This window comes from Rhamphochromis sp. 'chilingali', assembly GCF_963969265.1.
Source record: "Rhamphochromis sp. 'chilingali' genome assembly, chromosome: 2".
Classification (NCBI taxonomy): Eukaryota; Metazoa; Chordata; class Actinopteri; order Cichliformes; family Cichlidae; genus Rhamphochromis; species Rhamphochromis sp. 'chilingali'.
This window is the reverse complement of record NC_137930.1, coordinates 40,156,873-40,170,934: the sequence shown is the minus strand read 5'-3', so window position 1 is coordinate 40,170,934 and position 14,062 is coordinate 40,156,873. Positions and strand designations below refer to the sequence as shown.

Below are 14,062 nucleotides of genomic sequence, written 5' to 3'. Positions count from 1 at the left end.
TCGTGTAAAATTATAGCTGCTGTATCATTTAAATTTGGGATACTTTTTGACGTTTTGATTCGGACAGGGGGAACAAATTGCGGCAGGATCAGCTCAGATCGTGCTCCCAACGCAGGGGAAACCAGTTCTGCAGGGGAGACCTACCTTGGCACTTGTGCAGGTGAAGCCAAAGGGAAGATGCTTCACCGTATTTTCTAGTCTTTGGCTTGGAAGAAAGTTGGTTTGGAAACATACTTGGCAATGCTTCATCTCTTGCTTTGCGTTTGTGTGTGAGCCCTGTCAAAAACCTGTCAATTACGCTATCATTGTCCAAGCGTTCTTTTTTTTTTTTTTTTTTCATACCGCCCCACCCGCCCCTGCAATGGCTCTGCACTCACCCCTAGGGGGCGGGCCTCACACTTTGGGAACCTCTGTGTTAAGGTATTAAAAAATATCACACTGTTAAAAAACAAATGAATGTGAACCTTCTTCAGTCCATTTTTAAATATTTTCCCAGCTGCTGTTTGAACCGCAGAGCTGCTCTGGTTCCTTCATCCACTCTGCTTCTCATCTCCTCCAGTTTCTGGACCTTCTCTGTGTTTCCTTTCTCCTTCATCTTCTCAATCAGGAAGTCCAAGTGGACAATGGAAGATGCTGAATCAGCTTTCAGAGCTTGCTCATCCAGTTTGACAACAAGTTTGTAGGACTCATTTAATAACTGTGACTCATCTGCTGTCTGTTGGATAATTTCCTTTTCAGGGTTTCCCAAAAGATTCTCTATTCTTTTCCTATAATTTTTATTTTTCTTCAGACCTTCTGGAAACTGTTTCAGTTCAGTCAGGCCACATCTATCTTTCAGATTTTGGATGCAGGTCGTCAGTCTGATTCGTTCATTCAGAACTTCCACAGATATCATCAGTCTTTGAGCTGTACCTTTTTCCAGAAAGGCTGTGAACTCTCTCATTCCTCTCTCTGTTACTGTCCATGCAAATTCCAAACTAATTTCGTTTTCCTCTGTTCGCTCTTCATGCTGGCAGCTATTAAACAGGAAGTGAACAGGCTGATTCTTCTCATTTTTGGCACATTTAATGTTTGCTGCTTCAAGAGCTCGAAAAGCATTTTTAGGACGTCTTCCATCTGAGTGTGTGATCAGAGCTACAACATTTTTCTCCATGTTTTCTCCAAACAGAGACATCACTGAATCAAAGACATTTATCGCTCGGTCACTCAGTCGATAATCTGACATTTTCATCACCAATCCCAGTGCATGAACTTCATGAACTCCATTCTCTGATCCAAACAAGTCCAATAATTGCTGACTGATGATGTCATGTTTAATCCCTCTGGTGTCTCCATATCCAGGAGTATCGATGATGGTCAGAGAGTAGGGAAGAGTTTTATCTTCAAAACCAAAGATCTCGTACACGATCACATCTAATGTCTGACTTTCTGCCTGACTTTTCTTCTCCTCCTCTACGATCTGAAACCAGACTTCATCCTCCCACTTCACTCCCATGCTGTAGTTAAACAGAGAGTTGATCAGAGTAGATTTTCCTGCTTCTGTTTCACCTACAAGTAAGATGGTTTTATTTGGCTTGTTTGGATTTTTTTCACCAACAGTTATTCTTGTCAGAGTTCCAAACTTCTGTTTTTTTGTTCTCAGCTGGTAAACAGCAGGAGGTCCTGAACGGGTCAGATCACTGTTGGAGATGATGTCCTTGTACTTTGAGATGTTACTTGTCCTGCATAAAAAGCAGAGTTTCAATCAGAAGTTACAATCGAAGTACATTGTTTTTGAGTAGTCATGTCTGTGCCTCTATTATCTGTATTACTTGCAGGATTTTAAGGCACCTGTATTTCAGTACTGTGTCAAATTACAGCTGCTGTTAGTGATGTGTCGGTCGCGAACAAAACAGCTCTTAGAGTCGGCTCTTTGAAGTGAACGACGTGAGCCGGCTCCTTATTGGGAGCCGTGTTTTTTTTTTTTTTCTTTCTTTCTCTCACCCTCTCTCTCGCGCTTTTTCACTTCACTCCGCACGCGAGCCTTGTGCTTGCGCTGAGCAGAGGGGGGAGGGGCGGTAGTTAAACTCGCAGTAGCACAGGAACAGAGCGGCAGGGAAAGAGAGAGAAAAAGAGCCAGGGACAACAACAAGGGACAAATCGTCACATTAGAAAGGTATGGTAACAGTGTTGCCAACTTAGCGACTTTGTCGCTATATTTTTCAGACTCCTTTAGTGACTGCGGTAATGCAGTCATCTAGCCATCACAACTTGCCTTTTTGTTAAACCCGCTCAAACCCTAACACTTGCTCATTTTTCCTGCTTCTAACATCAGATTTGAAAAGGAAATTTTCACTTGCTCTACTAACAGTAGTGATGGGATTTCCGGCTCTTTTAAGAGAACCGGCTCTTTCGGCTCAGCTCACTAAAAAGAGCCGGCTCTTCAGGTTGTTTTGTTGCTTTAATTAATTTATTATTAACAATAATATAAAATTATGCACAAAAGGAATTACTAATGGAAATAAAAAAGTGGTTTTATTTATATATGTTTATATATAAATATAGGCGGTGCCCCCTAGAGACAAAGCACGTTCAAACTCCAAAACACATTTCTAGCGTTAACTGAACTTCCAAAACAGAGCTACCTAGATCACTTAAATTACACAATTGAAAGCATATGTGTATTGTTTGTGTATTTATACACAAGCACTCATATATATTCAAATAATTAAAAGAAAAATGTTCATTTAGAAGGAGTCCTATCGGGCTTGGTTAGCCTGTGGAACTACGGAGGCAGCTGACAAGGTATCGACAGGCCAAGCGGAATGCGGCTCGGGCAGTGGCTGAAGCAAATACTCGGGTGTGGGAGGCCATGGAAAAAGACTTTTGGACTGCCTCGAAGAGATTCTGGCAAACCGTCAGGCGTCTCAGGAGGGGAAAGCGGTGCTCTACCTTCACTGTGTATAGTGCTGGCGGAGCGCTGCTGACTTTGACTGAGAAAATTGTCATGCGGTGGAAGGAATACTTCGAGGACCTCCTTAATCCCACTGACACGTCTTCCGAGGACGAAGCAGAGTCTGGGGATGAGGGGAATGACCTGCCAATTTCCGGAGGCGAGGTCACTGAGGCAGTTAAACAACTCCTTGGTGGCAGAGCCCCTGGTGTTGATGCGGTCCGCCCCGAGTTCCTGAAGGCTCTGGACGTTGTAGGGCTGTCCTGGTTGACATGCCTCTACAATGTTGCGTGGAGATCAGGGGCAGTACCCCTGGACTGGCAGACTGGGGTGGTGGTCCCCAAGAAGGGGGACCGGAGGGTGTGTTCCAACTACAGGGGGATCACACTCCTCAGCCTCCCTGGGAAAGTCTATGCCAGGGTGCTGGAAAGGAGAGTTCGTCTGCTAGTCGAACCTCGGATACAGGAGGAACAATGCGGTTTTCGTCCTGGTCGCGGAACACTGGACCAGCTCTTTATCCTCTCAAGGATACTTGAGGGTGCATGGGAGTTTGCCCAACCAGTCTACATGTGTTTTGTGGACTTGGAGAAGGCATTCGACCATGTCCCTCAGGGTGTCCTGTGGGAGGTGCTGCGGGAGTATGGGGTGTCTGGCCCATCACTACGGGCCATTCAATCCCTATACAACCATTGCAAGAGCTTGGTTCGCATTGCCAGCAATAAGTCGGACTCGTTCCCAGTGGGTGATGGGCTCCGCCAGGGCTGCCCTTTGTCACCGATTCTGTTCATAATTTTTATGGACAGGATTTCTAGGTGCAGCCAAGTGGCGGAGGGCTTTCACTTCAGTTGCCTCAGAATCTCATCTCTGCTTTTCGCAGATGATGTGGTTCTGTTGGTAGTGACCGAAAGAACAAGATCGCGGATACAAGCGGCGGAAATGAGCTTCCTCCAAAGGGTGACTGGCCTCTCCCTTAGAGATAGGGTGAGAAGTTCAGCCATCCGGGAGGGGCTCAGAGTAGAGCCGCTGCTCCTCCACATCGAAAGGAGCCAGGTGGTTCGGGCATCTGACAAGGATGCCTCCTGGGCGCCTCCTGGGTGAGGTGTTCCGGGCATGTTCCACCGGGAGGAGGCCTCGGGGCAGACCCAGGACACACCGGAGAGATTATATCTCTCGGCTGGCCTGAGAACGCCTTGGTGTTCCCCCGGATAAGCTGGAGGAGATGGCTGGGGAGAGGGAGGTCTGGGCTTCTCTGCTTAGGCTGCTGCCCCCGCGACCCGGCCCCGGAAAAAGCGGATGAAGATGGATGGATGGACGTTCATTTACCTGTTCCTACCACACACCAAACCTGGTCGTTGGTACTTTCTGGCTTGTGTAGCCCATAGGTAACAAAAGCTCAACACTGCCCCTAGCATCCTGGAGCACTTCTGTTATCTTTTGTACGTGTTTTGGAGTTTGTACGTCCTTCGGGGCTTGTATGTGCTTCGGAGTTTTTACGTGTTTTGGAGTTTTTACGTGTTTTGGAGTTTTTACGTGCTTTGGGGTTTTTACGTGCTTTGGGGTTTGTACGTGCTTTGGGGTTTGTACGTGCTTTGGGGTTTGTACGTCCTTTGTCTGTAGGGGCCACTGTAAATGTACTTTATTTAATCACTCCACATAAAATGTAATAAATAAATCATATAATACAAAAACCAACTATTCACATTTCAACTTTTAACTATTTACATTTTCATCTTTTTCCTTTTAAACAAATTTAAAGTGAAATAACACAAAACACTGCAAACCACAACACAATTAAATATAAATTAAAATATGAAAAAGAAAAGAAGATGCATATTCTCTGTCATAAGGGCCTGCATGAATAAACTTTCTGAATCCTTTATCATCCACAACTGAAAATAGTTGTGGATGATTACTATACCTTTCTAATGTGACATTGTTGTCCCTGGCTTTCTTTCTCTCTCTTTCCCTCCCGCTCTGTTTCTGTGCTACTGCCAGTGTAACTACTGCCCCCCCCCCCCCTCTTCCCAGCGTAAAGCACAAGGCTCACGTGCGAGTGAAGCAGAAAAAAAGTGCGAGAGAGAGGGTGAGAGAAAGAAGGGGAAAAAAAAACCCACGGCTCCCAATAAGGAGCCAGCTCACGTCGTTCATTTCAAAGAGCCAGCTCTAAGAGCTGTTTCGTTCGTGACCGACACATCACTAACTAACAGGTGCGATGATAAAGTGATAATGTTATTAATTTCACCTGTCAGTGGCCACGATGTTAACTTTTGATAAGTGTACACTGACTTTATAAAACACTGGAAATTAAACTCTAAAAGCTAAATAAGTGCAAACTTGATAAACTAAATCTTACTTCATGTAAGGTGGTCACATGACAAATTTCACACAGAAATGTGGAAGGTCTTTTTTATCAGAGCAAGAAACAGTGCCTGAGGGTGTTTAGAAGTCTCTGCTGGCACTGTGACTGAAACTCCCTAGGTGTATCAACCCTCTGGGGTCGACGGATGCGCCGGCGCATCAAAATCACATGACCAATTTAAGACGACACAGCTACAAGATGAAGTGACTCAGAGTCTCCATTTGAACTTGGGTCGAAAGCTATATACCAGTTTTTGAATTGTGTCGATGGGCCACGTAACACCAGAGTTATGATAAAAAATACACGCATCGTTTTTTCCTGAACAAAACAGTGGTGTTTACAGTGGGAAGAACGGCGTTTTCTATGGACAGCGCTAGCAAACACTCTCTGATTGCGAGTGAAAAAGGAGAAAGAAAAAACACCCCTTCCCTATTAGTGTTACAGTTTACCATGTCAGCCAATCAAAAAAATGAAATGGCAACATGTGGCACTTGGTTGTCTAGGGAGAAGGGGAAGTTTTAGGAGTGACACCCGCGACTGAAAGTGGGCGAGCGAAAGAAAGAGAGAGAGCGAGTTTTCATATGTGACACATTAGTGACGTTTAGCGTGTTTGGAGGCTGTAGTTAGCGTGTTGAGTAGTTATTGTTTTGTATTGTGTGTCAGTTATACTGCTGAATTTCACATTTTCTCCAAAAAAACCATAAAAGGCAGATTCCAGTGTAAGCGCTGTTACTGAACACAAACTATTTTTTTTGGACTGGCACAAATAATTTGTGTGCCTTCTTATTTGATGCAGAACACCTGATTGTTCTGTAAATAGTTTTAAATGGTCATATAAAAAAACGCCTGAAGCTTTGGCTGAATTTTTAGGTAAATAGTACCATATAACTTTGTTGTTTGCAAAACTTGTGCATAATTTTTAGAAATGTACAATTTCTATTTGCATTTCAAGTTATGAAAATGATTCGTTAAACATGTTTGTGGGTTTTACAGTAAAAAATATACCTTTTTTCTACTCTGATTTTTAATTTTTTGTCTGAATTTAGATCAATTGTGCTAATATAGTATGTCAAAATGAAAAAATAACTCGTATTTCAGATATTTGAGGTTGTGCTGAAAATAATGATACCAAACAAGGCAAGATAAACATCTTTTAAAGGTGAAATATAGATGTAAAATCAAAAGTAGTCAAAAACGGCCAATTCTACCCTGGAACCCATAGGGTTAATTGAGAATGCAGAAACATTCAACAGATGTGTAATCTCACCAGACAATGGTCTTTGTAGAGCTTTCATGCAGGTTTTTTCCTGACAGCCACAGCTTGTTGTTACTCAGGTCCAGCTCTTTCAGACTACATGACTGGGAGCGGAGAACTGAGAACAGATCATTACAGCTTCTCTCTGATAGGTTACAGTTACTCAGCCTTAAACAGAGCAGCAGATATAACAACACATTACAATCCATTTATGAAATATTTGTGGTAAACAATCAGTAACATTTACTTGCCGTACATGTTGCCATAGTGCCATATGTTCTAATGCTAATAATCTAATGTAGCAGTGTTAAACTTCTGATTAAACAGCTGAATCCTGACCTCAGAGTTTCCAGTTTACAGTGTGGATTCTTCAATCCAGCTGAGAGAAGCTTCATGCCTGAATCCTGGAGCTTATTGTTACTCAGGTCCAACTCTCTTAGATTGCAGGACTTGGAGCTGAGAAGGGAACATAGAGGTTCACAGCTTCTCTCTGACAGATTACAGCAATTCAGCCTTTAAAACAGAAACAGAAGGAATGTAAAAAAAAAACAAAAAAAAAAAAAACAACGCATCGCACACACACTCACTCATGTAGCCAACTGAGGAACTAAACAAAAATTTCACACAGATGTTAATGATACTCTTGATACAGATGGAATGTAAATGTAATATGAGTAAAAGCAGAAAGCAATATTTTCCAAATCATTTACTGATTAAATTAAATTAAAAAATAATAAGACAACATATCAAATATTGGATCCAGGACATGTTATTATTTTTTGAAGTCTGGTATTGTGTTCCAGTTATGAAGCATGTGTACTTAAACATTTAAAATTTCTTTGCTGAACCTTCTGTCAGTAACTGTTGGCCTCCTCCTGAATCCTTCAAAGTGTATTTGGAATGTATGATTAATCAGATTTGTCAGTATGTTAAAAAAAAAAAAAAAAACTATAGTCAGATTTGAAAGTGCTGTGATCTGGAGATGTGTAGAGCAATAAAAATTATTTAACCCTGAGCTCAGCCTCACAGGATCATGCTTTCAACCTACATACCACTCTCAGTGCATGAGTATCACCATGTGGTGGTAGTACCCTATAATTTAAAGAGTGACTTTGGTCAGCTGCTAATGTTGATTTTGCTGATGCAAGGTAGACTGAAATGAACAGACTACAATAGACTGTTGATGATTTATGCAAGTATGTGTTTACATTTCTTTCATTAGTTGTCAAAAATAGCTAATATCATAGCTATGTTATGATATTATGATATCATAGCTATATATGTAACATTATAGTAATTGTGCTTACTCTGCTTATGGTTTACCTGGCAAACGCATATGTCAAGAGGCAGTAATAAGATAAATGAACCAGTTAGTTCAAAACCCCTCTGTATAGGAGCTACTGTGTTGATGATTTTTATATATTTCCATTCCCATTTAGTGCCTATATGTTTTGGAATTTGCATGTATTTGCATACAAGTAATAATGTGTTGAATATGCCTTGTTGTTTTTCTGACATTTGCCAGGACTTTCTGATTCCTGATTGGTTTGGAAGTTGTTCTATTGAAGTGTGCCAAGAGTAAATGTGCTGCTAAGAAAATTATTCATCTCACGCTTGCTGCTTCTCTTAGTTAAGAGAGCATTAGTACCATATAACTTGGTCTGACAAACCTGACAGTTTGCAGTTTACAGTGTGGATTATTGAGTACTGCAGAAATCAGCTTCACTCCTGAATCGTGCCGTTTGTTGTTACTAAGGTCCAGCTCACTCACACTGCAGAACTGGGAGCTGAGAAGTGAACACAAAGCTTCATAGCTCCTCTCTGAGAGGTTACAGCAACTGAACCTGAAGTGAAAAAAGAAAAACTGTAAAAGTGATATTGTTTTCTTTGGATAAAGGGGCACAACAATTCAATACATTTCCTTGCACTTACAGAGCTTTGTTAGATGCTTCAACCACTGGCAGCAGACCTAGAAAAGCCTTTTCTGAACCACAGTATTCCTTCAGGTCAAACACAGTCAGATCTTTTTGGGATGACAATATGATGAAGACCAGAGCTGACCACTGAGCTGGAGAAAGGTCATCTAAGACTGTACCCGATCTCAGGAATTGCTGGATCTCCTCCACTGGAGAACCATCCTTCAGCTCATTCAGACAGAGGAATAGGCTGATTCTTCTCTCAGGAGATGGATTTTCTCTGACATTCTTTTTCACAAGTTCTACTATTAGCTTAATGGTCTGTGAGCTACTTCTTGTTTGCAGCAGGTCTTGTAATAGAGGTTTGTTGGTCTGCTGTGAAAGGCCCAGGAGGAAGCGAAGGAACAAGTCCAGATGTCCATCCAGACTCTTTATGGCTTTGTCAACAGTTTTACTGTAGATTTCTGGTATATGTGTTTGGCTGAAAACATTTCCAGGTCTCTTCAAACAAGTCTGTGATTGAGCCAAATTGTCTTCAGTGATAATATCTGAGACCACAAACAGAGCAGCCAAAAACTCCACTACACTCTGATGGACAAAGCTGAACACTTTTTTCCTGCCCTTCTTCAGCTGATGATCCTCTTTAAAGAACCAGAAAAATGCATTTGAAAGCTTTAAGGGTTCTGTGAAAGTGCTTTCATCCTCTGTTAGTTCTTCACTGAAGATCAGGCAGCTTTTCTCCAGCTGGTTAAAAGCCAGTTTTCCAATCATTTTAATGCACTCAAGGCTTTTTTCTGGGCCATATTTTTGCTTCAAATTTCTGATCTGAACATTCAGGAACTCTGTGTAAACCTCAGTCAGGGTCTCCGGCAGATCTCCTCTCTCTTTGCTCTTCAATACCTCCTGCAAAACTGTAGCAGTGCTCCAGCAGTAGACCGGGATGTGGCACATGAAGTGGAGGCTTGGTGATGACTTGATGTGAGAGATGATTCTGCTGGCCTTCTCCTCATCTCTGAATCTCTTCCTGAAGTACTCCTCCCTCTGTAGCTCCGTAAACCCTCGGACCTCAGTTACCATATCAATAAAATCAACAGAGATTGCTTCTCCAGGCCATGTGGTCATCCAGATACGAGCGGAGGGAAGCAGGCAACCTGTGATGAGGTTTGTCAGCAGCACATCCACTGAGGTGGACTTGGTCACATCGACAGGTAGTTTTTCTGTGGCAGTGAAGTTCAGCTGAAGGCAACTCTCATTCAGTCCATCCAACACAAACAGAAGTTTGTATTCACTCTTTTCAAAGTCTGAGTTTCCTGATGTCTGCAGTGTTGTGAAGATGCTGTTAAGCTCCTCCTCTTTGATGTGCACACTTTCAGGGATACACATGTGGATGAGTTTGGCAAAGCTGTACTCTTTGTCCTTTTGCAAATTCAACTCATTAAACATGAAGGGAAATAACAGATCTACATCCTGATTGGTTCTTTTTTCAGCCCAATCCAAAACAAACTTGTGCACCAGGAAGGTTTTACCACTTCCTGCTTCCCCAGCAGTCAGCACAGTTCTTATATTCTTTTTAATGCCAGAAGGATGTATGAAGATGTTGCTAATTTCAGTTCCTGCAGGCCTTCCAGAGGCCATTTCAATCTGCCTGAAGTGACTGGTGGTGTGTGTTTCTCCTCCAGCTGTGATGTACAGATCAGTGTAGATGTCATCCAGGTTCTTTTCATCTTTCTTTGATGTCCATCCTTCTTGTTTGCACATAAACCTGACCTGAAGATTTGACTGAAGTTGTTCTTTGTAACGTGTTATGGGCCGTGGAGACTTCACATCTGTATGACATGAACATGTAAAGAACAAAGTTTTAAACTTCCATTCCACGCAGACTTAATAAGTAAAAATCGTTGTGTTTTATTTAAATAAATCTGTCACTGCCAGTTTCAGTAACATAGCATATTTCATTATGTGTAAATCAATGTGTCTACCAAAAGATAAAAAAAACATTTTAAAAAACTGAGGGTCTACAGTCTCTTAAGGCGATTAAAAAGTTAACATATACACATAAATCCACTCTTTGCATTTTCAGATTGAAGTTATCTGCCTGTCACCTGCAAAATCAGCCGTAAAGACCAGTCTGATCCTGAGTGATAACCAGACGACATGTGTGGTTCTCCAGCAGTTTACCTTGTGCTGTTGTGCTGATGGTTGATAATCGCTCTGTCAGATCATTTCTGCTGATCTTTGTTAAAGTTTTCTTCACCACCTCCAAAGACTGCTGATTGTAGGTCTGTACTATCTTATCTACTGTTTCTGTCCTCTTTACATTCTCCAGATGACTCTTTGGGATAAATGGGAGGCCATCCAGGTTGTGTGGCTGCTCCAAATACCACTTGAAGTCACTGAATTCTTCATCTCCCAACTCTTCCAGTGTCCTCAAAAGCAGCTCTTTACTGGTCATTGTTTCCTCCTGAACAAAGATTATTTAAAAAAAACAAAAAAAACAACCCAGTTTCACTCATATGTAGGATCACTTTTAAACCTGCAGTTTTCTGCATGTATCCTAAACTGCTGTTTTATAAAAAAAAAAACCAAAAACAATAAATACTTGAAAACTGGAAGAAACCATGTGTTTGTAAATAAGCTATTAAATTAGAACCTTTATCATGCCTATATAAAGCATATCGCTCCCCTTGGACAGAGTTAAAGTCAAAATATATACAGCAGGTTACACTGTACAGTGAAATTCAGAAATGTTGCCAGTCACCTTTTAACACACAAAAATATTATAAAAATTCTAATAAAATAACAATTAAGAAATTTACAACAGAAAGTGCAAGAAATAAATGTGACAAAAACAAAATGAGTGAGTTACAGTGAGCACTATTTCTACCACTAGATGTCTATCGATTGCAGATTACAGTAAATTTGAGTTCTGCTTTTTTACCCCTACCAATTAAAGCATGGTCCTAATACTGTTTGTCGCAAAAACACACAAACAAATAAATAAACAAAAACATTTAGGAATAAATAAGGACAAAATTGATACAATCTACTAAATATTTTGTGGTAAATGTTTCAGACTGGATCCGCTGGATCCTTTGTCATAAGTATTTCTATAACAATGATGCTGAGTTGTTCAGAGTTGGCTGAACTTTTCTGTCGGTAAGCACTCCAGTTAGCTAGTGTTAGTGAAACTGTCTATGAAATGTTATTGTTGGACTCGGACACTTTGTGAATAAACTGTCATACGATGTGACAGGTGACATAATGTCAGCCTATAACCACAGACAGCTACTCACAATAACTAACTGTGACAATATCAGGAATAAATAAGTATTTTTATGCAATTTTTGTGTTAGAGCCCTGACTTCAGTGCAGGAGGCTTGAGGCAAGGCTTTCCATGGTCGAGCAGCCACATCCAAGTTTAATATGCAACTTGTCAAATGCATCGGTGTAAAGCTCACCACCACTGGACAGGACTGAGTTTGGTGTGGAAGAACTTGACTGGTCTGCACAGAGTCCTGACCTCATTCCAACAGAACACCTTTGGGATGAATTAGAGAGGAGACTGTGAGCCAGGGCTTCTCATTCAACATTAGTGTCTGTCCTCATTAATGTGCTTCAAAAATTCCCATAAACACACCTAAACCTTCTGGAAAACCTTCCCAGAAGAGTTATAGCTGCAAAGGGTGAGACGGCATCATATTGGATTTTATGGATTAAGAATGGGATACCTTTCAAGTTATATACATCTGAAGATGGACGAGTGAATACTTTTGGCAATATAGTGTATGTTGTCAGTCTCTAGCCACAAACATAAAACATGAGTACAGAACAGCAATGTCCATCTCAAAAAGATGTGATTAGCATCTGGATATCCTCCTCACCTTAAGCCTCATCTCCTGAACTGGGCATAAAAATGCTGATTTATTCCCAATACTGTCGTAGGTACTTATTGCCAGCAGATTAGACATGCAACCCTCTCGTTTCTGGACAGCTGACAACATGCCAGCTAAATAATAACAGCTGTTTATAACCCATAATTATGCTAGCTAACATATATAGCTCAAATAGCCTAAAACTCAAAATTTCCCTTTGATAATCAGTTTAATTATATTCTCACATCATGTGAGAGTTTATTTGCTACATGTTTAAATCCAACAAAGCTAGATATATTAAGTAACTTTAAAAAAATGTTATTTGAATGAAACTCCAAAAGATTTCATGACTGGACTAAGCACACAAATTTTCAAGATCCTAGCAACACCCCTGTCTTAAAGACATCAAGGCCTGAATAAACTAAATTGGCCTTAGGACTCTCAGGAATATGGTGACTAATTAGATGCTTTCTCTGGGTGGCATTAACTTGGCCTCCAGTAACACTGAGGAATCTTGAAGTCATTTCTGACCAGGACGTTTTTAAAATTCTTCCTGCACAGTGTGTCTTAAACACTCAGGCCCCATCTTATCTTAAAGATTTTACTGTACTTTATTATCCTAACAGAACACTTCACTCTCAGACTGCAGGCTTACTTGTTGTTTCTAGAGTATTTAAATGTAGAATGGGAGGTAGAGTCTTCAGTTTTCAGGCCCCTCTTCTGTGGAACCAACTCCCAGTTTGGATTCAAGAGAAAGACACTATTGTGGAGGTAAACACAGATGGCACGAGAGCTCTCGATAAACATTGCTCATTTATTACTCATCACCACAGAACTGAACACTTTCCCTCCAAAACACAGCAACAACACTTCCTGAGAACTGGGTGTGAGTGGAGCCCTCCAGTGGTCCACCACACATGCCCCCCCCCGAACACCCAGTAGGGTCATCCCCTAGTCCAGAACCCTTGCTTTAATTAAACATCCAGAACGGCTGAACCGGGGAGGTGGAGAGCTGGCGGAGGGGAAATGAGCCTGAGGGCCAGGCTGGCACAGGCGGTCAGGAAAAACTGAAGATAGCTCGGGCCCCGCCAGGTGGGGGGCGCTCCCAGAGGAAGAAGCAGGGTTGTCCAGTCCAGTGGAAGGCGAGCGGCCACGGCGGGGGGCCTGAGCCGGCACCGCCTGGTCATCCAGAAGCACATGTGCTGGTTTAAGTCTGTCAATAGAAACAGCCGACCCCCAAAATCCAAAAGGAAATGCTTCCGGCCCGGTTGAATAACCCGAAAGGGGCCGTCATACAGTGGACGCAGCGGAGGCCTATAAGCGTCATGCCTGACAAAAACAAACTGCGAAGAGTCCAACGACCTCGGAACAAAGGTGTCAGGCACACAATGGTGCACTGGGCCAGGAAGAGAAAACGAGTCTCTTGGGGGACGGAGAGACAGCACAGAGGGAGCGAAGCACGGGGGTGGGCTCTCAGGCAAGAATTCCCCGGGGACCTGGAGGGGCTGACCAAGGACAAGTTCAGCCGGGGAAACCCCAAGGTCTTCTTTAACCGCGCAGCGCAACCCCAGTAAAACCCATGGAAGGCGGTCAACCCAGTTGCCATCTGTGAGAGAAGCACGGAACGCAGCCTTAAGCGACCGGTGGAAACATTCGCACATCCCGTTGGCCTGCGGGTGGTACGCAGTGGTGCGGTGGACCTTGACCCCCAGGCCGTCAGCCATGGCA

At 42.2% G+C, this 14,062-nt stretch overlaps 1 protein-coding gene across 1 annotated transcript; it reads right to left on the bottom strand.

Annotated features, from left to right (window-relative positions):
* Positions 1–469: 469 nt before the first annotated feature.
* LOC308392606 (NACHT, LRR and PYD domains-containing protein 3-like) lies at positions 470–10,914 on the bottom strand (the record flags this gene model as incomplete). Its single annotated transcript, XM_080875694.1, has 6 exons — positions 470–1,721; positions 6,559–6,714; positions 6,886–7,059; positions 8,217–8,390; positions 8,479–10,288; positions 10,641–10,914. The coding sequence occupies 6 exons, from the start codon at positions 10,912–10,914 to the stop codon at positions 470–472; spliced, it is 3,840 nt and encodes a 1,279-aa protein (XP_080731820.1).
* Between the last annotated feature and the right edge of the window lie 3,148 nt (positions 10,915–14,062).